Raw genomic sequence first — 13771 nt, forward strand, 5'->3', positions numbered from 1 at the left:
AATCAACTGTCCTTTTCCTCTCATGTTGCTAATGTGACTCGCTCATGTCGGTTTCTTCTCTACAACATTAGAAGGATTTGGCCATTTTGTCCACACAGACTGCTCAGGTACTTGTTCAGTCTCTTGTCATTTCTAGACTGGATTACTGCAATGCACTGCTGGCAGGTCAACCTATGAACGCAATCCGTCCTCTGCAAATGATCCAAAACGCAGCTGCCCGGCTTGTTTTCAACCTGCCAAAGTTCTCGCATACCACCCCGCAGCTGCGATCCATCCACTGGCTTCTGGTAGCTGCACGCATCCGATTCAAAACACTGATGCTGGCCTACAAAGCCAAAAATGGACCAGCTCCCTCTTACCTCAAAGCCCTCATTATTCCTCGCACTGCACCCCGTAACCTCCGATCTACCAGCACTGCTCGACTGGTTCCACCATCTCTCAGGGTAAGAGGCAAGTATACTACAAGACTCTTCTCTGTTCTGGCATCAAGGTCGTGGAATGAACTTCCCCTAGAGGTCCGGACAGCTGAGTCACTGGCTATTTTCAAGCAGCGGTTGAAGACCTACTCATTCAGGAACCATTTCAACTAGCACTTCTTTCCTATCTTTTGCATTAAAAAAAAACAAACAAAAAAAAACCTTTGACACTTTTTCATTGTAACTTTGAACAAATGTTTTAAACTAATGGTATCTTGAGTATGTAACCTAGTGAACCAGCATTAATGTATTCAATGTTAGAGATTTAAGCACTTATGTACGTCGCTCTGGATAAGGGCGTCTGCCAAATGCTGTAAATGTAAATGTAGGTGTAAGGTGTAAGTCTGGTGTAAGGTGTAAGTCAGGTGTAAGTCAGGTGTAAGGTGTAAGTCAGGTCTAAGGTGTAAGTCAGGTGTAATGTGTAAGTCAGGTGTAAGGTGTAAGTAAGATGTAAGTTATCATTGTTTAATAGAGAACTTTTATCCTAGTGTGAATGTGTTGGTCACTACAACACCCTCATTACAAGAAAGATACTGACATGTCCATGTGTTGAAGTGATGAACTATATTAATTTTATCTTTAAAGTATTCTCTCTCTACTTATTACTGAAGTTTCTCAATAATGAAACGTGTCTCTGAGCTTCAACTTCTGTTTTAATGTTCTAATGGCGGCTTTATAAAAGTCTAACAATTCTTTGTGTCATTTGTTTGTTTCTCTCAGATACAAAACCCACAGAAATGTTTCCATTAACAGTCACACACACACACTCGCACTATCTGGTGTGATGGAAAGTACAGCACAAACATCTCAAAGAAAAAGCAGCATGAGGCCATTAATGTTTTAACCACAAACAAAGGTGAGAAACTGCTGGACTTATAGACTGCAGCAGCACTTTGTCTAAACATTTTGCATAAATAACACTGTATATGTTTTATTCAGGTTAATCCTTAATTAAGTTATAAAGTCAAACCTTTTGTAAGATATGAATCATTTAATTCCAACTGTTTCTCTGTTGTTAAGTCCTTTAGGGTGGATAACAGGCCTTATATAGTTAGAGCACAGTTTCTAGCACAGTCTGAGTAAACAGTGCTCTTAGTATTCTACATGATATTTATTAAAGACTTTTTATTAATAAAGTTAAGCTTTTGTGTTTTAGCCTGAGATTCTATTGTAAAGACATTTAGACTGTTAACATGACCCAAAATAGCTACAGTCTAAAACACTTTGAAACACTCGTCTCTGAAACTCAGAAACCACATGTTATTGCTGTTAAACTGAAACTACTGCATGGTGTGACAGAGAGCTGCTGCAGCTAATAACAATGACTGAACATATGACCTTTACCTTCACTTAATATTTATAAGTCCTGTTGATTATCACAAGGAGGTGAAAAAATGAACCTTAGACAGCCTTTCACTCAACCATCATGTTCTCCAATGTTTACTCCCTTAGATTACATCCAAGTACAGCAGGTTACACACTGAGCTCCGGATGACATCATTCACCTACCAGACAGTGGAGGCTTCAAACTTCCTCCTGCTTAACTCTGACAGGCAGAAGTGCTTGTACTAGGACCACATGCAGTCAGAAGTAAGCTGTCTGATTCCAGAGGAACCCTGGTCTTTGTTTCATCATGTGCAGCAGTAAAAGACCTTGGTGTGATTACTGTCTCCTGTCTCTCTTTGCTGACTGTAGAGCAGTTGGACACTTTATGTACCAGGAAGCCCCCATGTCTGTGTCACATCTTGGATCTCACGTTTAATTATGATGTTATAGTCTTGCTGGAGTTCCTGCCTGCACTTTGCACATAATGTACATAGTGTCTTTAACCATCAGATAATTACAAGCATACCTAATCTATCATTTGAAGACTTCAGCAGGAAGGAATTAGTGTTAAGTCTATAATGAAGTCAGACATTACCCTGACATATTAGTTTCTCAGGAGTACTTGGTTGTAGTCACACAGTTGTATGATGGCTCTGTGGGCACATATACACTTTTATTAGGGGATACGGAAAATCATCAGTCTCTCATTCATTGTAGTGGGTGTTTAATTAAAGCTGCGTAATAGTGTATTACTAATTGCTAGTCCAACACCATACTGATATTGGCCACCAGGAGGTAGCCTCTCCAGAAGAATGTATAAGCACCTCCGACTTCTTTCAAAGAACCTTTGCATAGTAGCCTTCAGTGAAAGCAGCAATATCCATATTTTTCTATTAGAGTTTAGTCCCTTAGCCTTTGTCTCGGAAGTCTTACCTAGCAGCTTAGCAGGGCAGTGGCAGGCCATAAACAACATCTGGGCACTAATGCAAAATGCACTACCAAATGTAGCCTGGGGCTGCAAAGCACCCAGTTAATGTGTCTGGAAGCAGTGAGGGCTGGCAGGAGTCTTGTTGAAGAAGATGTTATGTACTGGCAAGAGGAGGCTTACACTCAAGGCAGTTCCCCAATTCACCACAAGGGCTAGCCAATGGCAGCAGATTAGCAAGTTAACAAGAAACCATGCAATGTCTACTTACTGCACTTCCACACATGTTGCATCATGTCACCACACACACACACACACACACACACACACACACACACACACACACACACACACACACACACACACACACATGCACCTACATTTCTCATTTAGTAACATCTTTATTTCTGAGAAACGTAGATTTTTAGAACTCTGTTAGCAAAGACAGCAGGATAAAAAATCCATATCCAGACCATAGGGTGTCAGCCATGAGAGCGAGTGACATCATTTCATTAGGGGAAAACTTTAAAATGAGAGCGTGAACCACAACTTCATTATTAAAGCCTAGACAGTGGAGCAAATAGGTGATGATTAGGTGACATAGCTGCAAAGCCAAAGCTAATGCTAAGGCTCACTTCACTGGAACTGAGAGGCTCAAAGCCGTTCCATCAGGACTTTGCCCCTGTACACAAAATGAGCTCCATGGACACTCAAGTTCTTTCACTCAACCTTATCACACCGTGTCTTCATAGAGCTCACTTTGTGCACAGGGACATTGTCATGCTAGAACAGTGTTTGTCCTTAATGTCTTACTTCCAGTGAAGTGGAATCTTAAACTACACCATTCATAGACATTCTAGACAAGTCTACACTTTCACCTTTGCTCTGTGTGCACGGTTTCTAGGGAAAGATGTCAACAGTAAGTTGTGAAAGTATGGTGTGAGTGGGTAAGCTAGCATCTCATGGTTTGGTTGCTAAATCCTTTTCACATGCTCCACTATAACCTGAGGTTTCTATTTTTGTGCTGTGACACTGGGGACAACAAAATGTTAACCGTTTCTATAAAATATAAAGGTTGATTTTGTATTTATTCAAAACTTGCACTCAAACTGTTGCTGAACTTTATCACCTTGATGTGGTAAAAAAAACCACACTGTCCTCATGCTGGTGTTTAGTTTGAGATCATCTCACACTAGAAAATACATGGGAAAGTTAATAGAAACAACAAACCTGTTAAAATATGTTTAGTGCTTAAAATAGGAACCAGAGCTTATTCTGATTTTATTGGGGCTATAAATGATGGCACAAGGCAACTGTGGACTGAACTGTAAGATTTGTTTATTAATTCTTTACTAAACAGAAAATTTAATACAACCAGTGAAGTCATTTAGAGACATCTGTGGGAATGAACATGGTGCTAAAAAGACTAAAATAATGACTACACTGATATTTAGGTGAATAGATGTCTATTAAAATTCTCTGTGCATTCAGATGTGGATTTATTTAACAGAACAGAATCCCAGTTAATAGAAGACTGGATTACCTGATTGGTGGGAATTTGATGGTTGCTTGATGAAGCATCTGAACAATAAGACACACAAGTAAAGATGAAATTCACATCATACAACAACTTTATACAATAACTCTATAAATAACAACAAATAAAAATAAACAAACCTTTTCTGTGATTTTTATATAAAACTCCAAGCAGAAGTGTGATTACGATAACAGAGAATATATTGGAGGCTATTAAGGGATTAATCCAGTCGTGTTCACCTGGAATGATGAAAATACACACAATGTATAAATCTACAACTTGTATAAATATTGTATGATTTATGAACAGTGAGAGGTTGTCACTATGGAACATTCTGTTATAGACAGTGAAAGGAAACCAAATTATTACTTGTTTTATTGCAGATGGGTGTTCCAGATGTTGGACGGTGTGTCGTCTCTTTATCTTTACAAATACATCAGAAAAGGAGAAAATTAACAGAAATGATACTAAATATAACTAAAGTGAAATATTCAACATTTAATACATATGTAGACATAATTCTGGTTAAAGTGTTGATCTGGAATTAGCAGGTTATCAGAGTAAAACTGTTTACCTGAAAATTGCAGACGTGTTCCAGATGTGAACTTCACTACACTTCCTTCCATTTCTCCACAGAAATATTCTCCTTCATCATCTTCTCTTGTTTGTTTAATACTGAGATCAAATTTTTTGTCATTTACACTAAAACTGAAACGATCATCATTAAATCCATCAATAAATTTGTAGCCCAATTTGTCCGTGTTCTTGTATGGTTTTGCAATAAACTGAGGTAATTTTCCTGAAATCTGTCTGTACCAAACTACATTCTCTTTCTTTGTGTCACTGCTAATGCTACACTCCATAGTTACATCTTCTCCACGCTTTACTGTTATCACGTCAATCTCCTTGATGTCAGAAGTTTTCACTGTAAAAATGTTTAATATTTAATGTCAGTAAATGAGTTAAATATAAAATATTATTGTTTTACATTAAAGTTTCAGAAAGTTACTCACCAGCTGTGAAGAGAGAAAAAAGAGCACAAAGAGCGACAAAGAGTCTGATCATCGTTCCTGTTCACACCAAGTGATCTAATGAACTTGTGTGTTCAGTACAAAACCAGGTCCAGACTCAGATCATTGCCATGCTGCTCGATGAATTCCAAGTCTGAAGTCTTGTGTTAAACGCTGCTGAAAGGTCGAGTAGGATGAGGACAGATGACAGCTTGGCTGATCTAGCAGCATGTAGTTTCTCAGTAACAGCTATTAAACTCGACCACTAGAGAGTCAGCGATGTTCATAGTGGACTTCATCTGGAATGCCTACAAATCCCACCCCCCGCCCTGTCTTCAAATCAGATCACGCTTCCCTCCTGCTCGTGCAAACTTAAACCCGCCCTCAGAACCAAACAATGCTGGTGGTACAGTTTAGATTCTACGCTACAGGACAGTTTAGATTGCGTGGACTAGGACATGTCTGGGTCTGACTTTGGTGATGGAGCTTTACTCAGATACCATAAAGTTCCATTAGGAAAGTGTTTTTTCACTTGTTCTCTTTTGTTCTTTCTTTTTCTTTTCCTCTGGCTGATATTTGTTGTTTTTATTGCTGACTGTTGACTCGGTTTTTATAATTTCTGAAAAATCATTTAAAAAAGACTTCATTTTGACCTTTGACCATTTTTTGCCACTTAATATGTCAGTGTTACAGAACTGTTGTCTTGTTGTGTTCTACCACATCAGTATTATTTCTAAAGTCTGACATGGTTTCTGACACACACACACACACACACACACACACACACACACACACACACACACACACACACACACACACACACAAAGATAGAACACAAATATCTCAAACTAACAGCAACATGAGGCCATTAAGGTGTGAAACTGTCAAACACAAAGACTCATGCAGCTATATATGTTTGAAATGATAATAAAAGCTTCTTGACTTGACTCAGTGTTTTATTTGGGCTTATCATAATTATTCATATGTTTACAAAATTGTGAGTTTATACTTTACTCTGTTGTTGAGTCCTTTAGGCTGGATATCAGGCCTTACACAGTTAGAGCACGGTTTCTAGCTCAGTCTGAATAGTGCTCTTAACATACATGTTATTTATTAAAGATATTTTTAATGAATGAATTCCAGCTTTTGTGTTTTGGCCTGAGATTTTTAACTTAAAGACATTTAGACCGTTAACGTGACCCAGAATAAGTGTGTGTGTGTATGTGTGTGTGTGTGTGTGTGTGTGTGTGTGTGTGTGTGTGTGTGTGTGAGCTGCTGGCTAAAACACCCAGCCTCTGAAACTCAGAAACCACAATGCTATTTCATTTAAACTGAGACTACAGCGTAGTGTGAGAGAGATCGCTGCTGCAGCCAGTAACACTTCTACACATGTGTTAAGAGTATTTTCAGACATGACTTGAACACTTTAGTCTACTCTCATGACTGTTTCTAGGCTTGTTAGGAGCTTTGGCTCATAATCCCAGGTTTGTTTTCACACAGAAATTAATGTAAACTATGGATTATTTCTACTGGACAATATTTTAAAGTAAAAGTTAATATTACAAGGACATCCTTCTAGCTCTTTATAGCTCTTTGTGCACAGGTTTGGAATAAATAAATATGGGCATGTTTTATACAGTTACTTATTAAATGATTCATATTTATGAAAAATGATATGTGACTATTATATCACATTTATAAAGGCTCCATAGAGTTGTAACACATTCTTGCTGTTCATTCAAGCTGTGTAATATCCAAGCCTGATTGCATCATGTTCAAACCCTTGCCTGGTGTCTCTGGTTTACAGTTTGACCTTTTTTATTGCTTGTAGCCTGTAAACCAACACTAATGTATAGAAAAAATGAACAAAGTACGATTCCTCCTGTGACAAGCACTTTTGGGGTGACAGCCATCTTGGAAAGAGCAAGGACTGTTTAACCCTCATGAGTTCTGCCTGGAAAATGTATTTTTACTGCTGTTTTACCTGCCATGTCTAAAATAATTTGTTTTTGTGCACACCATTGCCCACCATTTGCTGTGACTGTTTTCCTGAACACTGTTTGAAAGTTCTGTTTCTGTGGATTGTTTATCTGCCGTAGAGCTCATTACAGACTGTTCAGTTTTACGCCTGTCTCACATTTGGGTCAGCTGTCCTTCCTGACACAAAGGTGCTAGTAAGAAATTTTAAGAAGGGCCAAATTGTGATGACTAGATGACGAAGTCAGAGCATCTCCAAAATGACGAATCTTGTGGCGATTTCCCTAGTATGCAGTACTTAGTACTAAATGTGGTGTTACCACTTGTGGTCTGACACAGTTATGGTCACCCAAGGCTTGTTTATGTGCATTTAGGGTGAAGGCTAACCCGTGTGGTCTGATCCCACAAAAGACCAACTGTAGTCAAATTGCTCTAAAGGTTAATGGTGACTATGATAGAAAGGTGGCAGAACACAGTTCATTGCAGTTTGCTGTACATGGCACTGCATAGCCTCAGACATGTCAGAGTACCCAGGCTGACCCCTGTTTATTGTCAGATGTGCCAACAATTATCATGCTCTGGGCCAAAGCCCCTGTGAATGTCTCTGTGTTTCTCCCCTTTTTCATTATTTTCAAGCGTTTTCTTGAATCTCAAACTTATGTGGACGTCCTCATGAAGTGCTTTCTCACCATCATGTTCATTTAGGATCCACTGAACTATGCCATTTTCATTGCAGCCTCTCCCCAGTTTAATGCAAATACAATGCGTTAAATTGTTAGTCACTAGCAATGAAGGTAGCCCTGGAGGAGTGGAGGCACCAGCTCATGGAAGCTAAGAAGCTATTTATTGTTTAGACTGACTTCAGTTGGTGAATAATATTCAGATTGTTGGTCTTCAACTTAGCCAGTGTTTAAGTTCTTACTGTACAATCCATACTGAATGCCCTGTTCCTTCAACCTCTTGATGCTATGACTGTTTTTGATGGTAGTTCTTGGGTTCGTGTAGTTCTTGGGTTCTGATACCATCAGGCAATCTGACACCATCAGGCATGGAGGCCTTCATGTGGGAGTTTGAGCTCTCCTGATCCCTGCCTCAGTGCATCTACCTCGATCAAACTTATTGATCCCCCTGGCCATTTGTTTGTCAATGATTACCTGGTGCTTCCCCAGGCCCAGCACTAGGCTTCCTGGTTCACCTGACACCCCCACCTCCAGTAGCACTCTGGGCCTGCTGAGGTCACACTTTTGGTGGCCAACAATGGAAACAAAACTCAGTCCTTTGTCTCTGCACTGGTTCAGTTTCCATGCCTAAAAAACTCTTGTACAAAATGACTTGTCTTTTGCAGGATTTGATGCATTTGACATGCCATCCTTCTAAAATGTGCTGTTCATCACTTTAGAAGAAGAAACATGAAAATAATGGCTGCAATTTTGCATAACAGTGAGCAAAAAGTGGTGAAACTGCAACTGATCCACAGTTCAGAAGGAATTCACACAAGAGATGAATCTCCTTGATGAAGATGATGTACAACCTGTGTCTCTGCTAGAGTGTGCATAAATGTCTATGAGGACTTGTCCTCCTTAACTGGTCTAATAAATAAAGGGTATTAATTAATGAATGTGGTTTAAAACCTTAATGGCCTCACGCTTCTGTTTGGTTTGAGCTGTTTGTGCTCTGGTTTCCATCACACCAGAGAATGTGTCAGTGTTAGTGGAAACAGCTCTGTGGTTTAAAGTGGTATAAAGTAAAAAAGTTGATTCTTTCTTTATCAGGGCATTAAGAAATGTTCATAAAATAAAATACAAACAAATGTCCTGACATGTATTCATGATTCTACATTAAGAAGGTTAAATATAAAATAAAGAAATAAATAAATAGATTGAAAGAAAGAAAGAAAGAAAGAAAGAAAGAAAGAAAGAAAGAAAGAAAGAAAGATGCATTTAAATCATGTATTGAATAACAATTTATTTTTCAGTACAGTTGAGTTAGTATTTATTCAGTACATTCATTGCAGCTCTACATGACAGTGAAACATCTGAGACTTTTATCTTTTAAAAATATATTAAAGCCAAAATACAAAACTACAAGCAAAATGTCAATGAAATCACAGACCAAGATGGAATATTAAGATCCCAGAAATAAAGAGGACTTTGGGATTTTATATTTATTATAGATTTTAGCCGATTAACTGAATAAAATTAAAAAATCTAGGTAGAAAAACAAAGCAATTTCTACAAAAAGTCTAAGAGACCATGCATTATTAATTTTTTTCTTTCTTGTATTATCGTGATCGTGACTTAATTTTATCGTGATTTTTGAAAAACAAATTAAAAAAAACTTTTTCTGGAGGCAGCAAAAGCTCAGTAATGCAGCATCATGGATCAGTGCGTTTGCTCTGATCGGGGAGTCAATTCTTTTTATTTCTTTTTACGACAAAAAATGATTGTAAAGACAATAACGAGAAAGGCAAGAACTCCAACTCTAAACATGGAAAGAAAGATCATCACCTGAATCTGGAAACAACAACCTGTATGGAAAAATACAGATGTTTTAAAACACTTATTTTTGAAGATAATGAAAGTTTAAAGTTAAATATTAAAGTTCAATTTAAATTTAAAGTTCTTCATGAAGAAGAGGTCTTACTTTTCTCTGGATATAAAAGTATAATTCCATTCCTGAAGAGGATTTGTCCACACTTAGCCACAGCACAGTAGAGCATTTCTTTACCAGAGGTTGTGAGCTTCCTCTTGGGGAGAGTGTAGACACAGCTCTGTGGAGGAGAACCAGCCTCAGAGCTCTTCTTACACTCATCACTGGTGTTTCCATGAGTGTAAATGATTCCTGGATCAGATTCTCCTGAGCCGTGTCTGAACCAGTACACGCTCGGTTCTTCACAGCTTGAAGTAATGGCTTGTACTGAACACTGGAGTGTGAGCGACTCTCCGTTCTCCAACACCGTTACAGCTGGAGGAGATCGTTTCCTCTCCTCATCTTTAATTTAGTAAAAATATTACTATAAATAACGAGTGGTGTGAAATTACAGAGAATTCTACATAAAGTCTTGATCTGGAGCTAGTTATTAGTTATAGTTAGCAGGTTATCAGAGTAAAACTGTTTACCTTCAACAACCAAAAGGGTTCCAGATGTAAAGTCTGGTGAAGTGTTCAGCATTTCTACACAGAAGTATGTTCCTGTATCCTCTTCTGTCACATTTGTAATGTTCAGATTAAACAATTTTACATCACTAAAACTGAAGCGTTTATCATTAGGTCTGAAATCTTTCCCCACTGTTCTCCCTAACAACTGAGGAACCTTTCCAAAACTCTTTTTGAACCAAAAAAGGTTATCTTTGTCACTGGACACGCCGCATTTTATAGTAACATCTTCTACAATCTGTATTGTTTTAACTTGAATCTCCTTGATGTTAGAAGGTTTCACTGGAAAAAAAAATTAATTGTTTAATGGTTTTTAGTAATAAAGTCAAATGTCATGAATTCTATTTTTACAATTTTATAAGATTTCTATAAAAATATAAAAATGTAACTCACCTGATGTTAAGAGACAAAGAGCAACAAAGAGTGTGATCATCGTTCTTGTACAAACAAAGTGATAGTGATGTTAGGAACTCAGACAGTTCAGTAGAAAACCAAGTTTAGAGACAACCCCTGATTGGATGATTTGAAGCTGTGGTCTGATTTGATTGGTCCAGTGGCTGTAATGAGAGCTGATGTTAGTCTGAATTTTGAATCTTAAAGTCATTACTGCTTACACTGAGTTGTGCCTGAAACAAAACCCTAAATCTTGGGGAACTTTCAGGAATATCCTGAGCCACAAGTGGTTCATGGGGGCAGATTAGGTCACAGTTATTGTAGAATAATCTTAATTACACTGAGCTGAGACATCATTTCATTGTCTAAAACACAGAGATTGTAGTGGATCGGTAATGAGTTCTGTAACAGAGATCACGCTACTTATAATAAATGAGGAAATACTGATTACAACACTGTGTTTATTTAATAACCAAATGTTTTTTTTTTTTATTTTGCAGGAAAGAAGAAAGACGGATGAAGGAAGAAATCATCATTTTAAAATAGTTAATGAAAATAACTAAATAAAACAAAAAATTTGATTTGTCTTTTTTATTCTTTTTTCTAGTCACATTTAATCATGGAAACACATTGTCAGTAAGTCTGATGGTGTAAAACGGAGACTGTATGATTTAGGATGTTGATTAGTTGAAGTGTTGAGAGTGGGCGGGGCATAAACTCTCTCAGACGCAGTCACATAGACTTCTGATTTGTTAGTTCTTTGTCTTGTCTTCATTGCAGATTAATTTGTGTAAACTGAGTTGAGAATCCTGACGACGATGTCCCAGGGAAATAAACTCCACAGTGTGACAGTTTAACATCACAGAGTACCGACCTCCCAGAAATCAGGGTTACTTCGAGCAGGTAGTGATTGAAATAAGAACCCATGTTGATATTCGTCTGATATCTCAGGTTTGACCAAACTAAAACACAAACTGTGGAAATTTTCTATTTTCTCTTATACATGATTTGCTTGAGACAACAGGACAAACCAGTTTAGGAGACATGTTTACATCAGAGAAGGTGTCGCTAACCAAATTGGGGAAAATGTAGAGGATATAATTTTATGAAAACAATGTTTCTATTTATTTATTTAGGTATAATTTATTTCACAGATTTTTAGAGCCTGTTGTGTACAGAATTCCATCCCAGAGAGGAACCCCGAGGTTGTCACATACTTAACCATGACCTCTAATCTGCCTCAGAACTATAGTGGCTCATGTCTTGAACATTAGAAATCCTTTTCAGTAAAGGAAGTGCTGTATATCAAGCAATTTAACTTAATACTGGTCACGTCCATCATAGTTCTTTAACTGATCAGCTGCCACTTTAGCAGCCAATGGGCCATCCCCTGCTCTGCCTGTGGTTCCTTCTCTCGCTCTGTTAATCTCTGACCCCAAACCACCCATCTTTAACTGACATTCAAGAATCCCTTGCATTAGTCCAGGTAGGTGAAATTTCCAGACAGCTGTCTGCTTCACATTAATTCTGATACACCTCTGTGTCCTTACCTTAAACACAGATTTCCTCATTGCAGTTATCCCAGAGCTGTTTGTCTTAGCAGGTTTAAAGGACCTCCTTAATACGATGAATAAACCCCATTCTTCACACATCATCCAAGAGCTCTGACAAATTTCTTCCATTTCAAATACAGCCTCATAACTCGTCTTACCACCAGCCATAAAAGAGCCCAAGTGCACAAATCTAAAATAAATAACAGAAGGAAACCTGATTTGCTTCCCCACCATCCACACTTTCTGGATTAACCCCATAGGCTTCACCACACAAACATACTCAAACAAAAACATGTTCATGTTGGTCCACATGATACTGACCAACACAGTACACACAGAACAGTACACACAGAACAGTACACACAGAACAGTACACACAGAACAATACATACAGAACAATACACACAGAACAATACACACAGAACAGTACACACAGAACAGTACACACAGAACAGTACACACAGAACAGTACACACAGAACAGTACACACAGAACAGTACACACAGAACAGTACACACAGAACAGTACACACAGAACAGTACACACAGAACAGTACACACAGAACAGTACACACAGAACAGTACACACAGAACAATACACACAGAACAGTACACACAGAACAATACACACAGAACAGTACACACAGAACAATACACACAGAACAATACACACAGAATCAGTGACTCTGATCCACTCACCTTTCGCCTCAGAATATCAGCAAGCGTTAGGAGGTAATAGGGGGTGAGCGCCGCAAACTGGAACTCCGGAGTAGTACGCTGGCACAGAAAGCCGTAGCCCTTGAAGAGCAGTGCAGCGATTTCAGCCATCATTACTGTCTGGAAAGGAAACATCTCTTTAACTTCATGTCTCACTGAACACAGATTTATTATTTTATATTCATACAATAAGATCTTTTTGTTCAAAAGCCAAAAACAATTTGCTCTCAGCATCAACATTTCTAAAGTGTCTGATTACAGTAGGATGTTAGAGTTTGTAGAACAGCTTTCTGTTTAAAGTTAACTACATTTCAGCTCCATGTGAATTTATCTACATTGAACTACATCAGCGTATGTTTCTGATCCATGCAGTGATTTTGTTCTCAGAGAGTTTTAACTTCACTTGGTTCGGGTTAAGTTCTTCAATCTCTTAAATCTGCTATCACATCCATTCTTAAGAAAGTAGTGGGTGATCCATTCAATTTTGAAAATCTTTGTCCAATTTCAAATTTACCATGTATATCTAAGGTCGTTGAAAAGTGTATTGCAACTCAAATTCATGAACATCTGTCCAACGATAACTTGTATGAAACATTCCAATCCGGTTTTCAGCCCCACCACAGCACTGAGACTGCTCTTGTCAGAATATCCAATGATCTACTGTTGGCAGCTGACTCTATACTTGTCCTTCTAGACTTGAGAG

General features: G+C 38.1%; 1 protein-coding gene and 1 long non-coding RNA gene across 3 annotated transcripts; both read right to left on the minus strand.

The window, feature by feature from the left end:
• Positions 1–4130: 4130 nt before the first annotated feature.
• On the minus strand, positions 4131–5560 carry LOC125138968. Of its 2 annotated transcripts, XR_007138054.1 has the most exons (4): positions 5278–5560; positions 4634–5189; positions 4405–4503; positions 4132–4308 (listed from the first exon to the last, which is right to left on the minus strand). It is a non-coding gene; the product is annotated as an uncharacterized LOC125138968 (long non-coding RNA). The 2 variants fall into 2 exon arrangements; XR_007138053.1 differs by having other exon boundaries at positions 4131–4503.
• A 3629-nt stretch (positions 5561–9189) lies between these two features.
• LOC125138956 lies at positions 9190–13262 on the minus strand. The gene is made up of 5 exons (XM_047801439.1): positions 13051–13262; positions 10800–10963; positions 10371–10688; positions 9895–10242; positions 9190–9778 (listed from the first exon to the last, which is right to left on the minus strand). The coding sequence occupies exons 2-5, from the start codon at positions 10837–10839 to the stop codon at positions 9669–9671; spliced, it is 816 nt and encodes a 271-aa protein (XP_047657395.1). The 5' UTR covers positions 10840–10963; positions 13051–13262; the 3' UTR covers positions 9190–9668.
• Between the last annotated feature and the right edge of the window lie 509 nt (positions 13263–13771).

The sequence above is a fragment of the Tachysurus fulvidraco genome, chromosome 16, assembly GCF_022655615.1.
Source record: "Tachysurus fulvidraco isolate hzauxx_2018 chromosome 16, HZAU_PFXX_2.0, whole genome shotgun sequence".
Classification (NCBI taxonomy): Eukaryota; Metazoa; Chordata; class Actinopteri; order Siluriformes; family Bagridae; genus Tachysurus; species Tachysurus fulvidraco.

Coding starts and splice junctions, on each gene's coding strand:
- LOC125138956 (XM_047801439.1), bottom strand. CDS start 10,839: ATGATCACACTCTTTGTTGCTCTTTGTCTCTTAACATCAG. Junction 10,689..10,799: donor TCTTTGTCTCTTAACATCAG/GTGAGTTACATT, acceptor TTTTTTTTCCAG/TGAAACCTTCTAACATCAAG. Junction 9,779..9,894: donor ACTTTTATATCCAGAGAAAA/GTAAGACCTCTT, acceptor TTTTCCATACAG/GTTGTTGTTTCCAGATTCAG.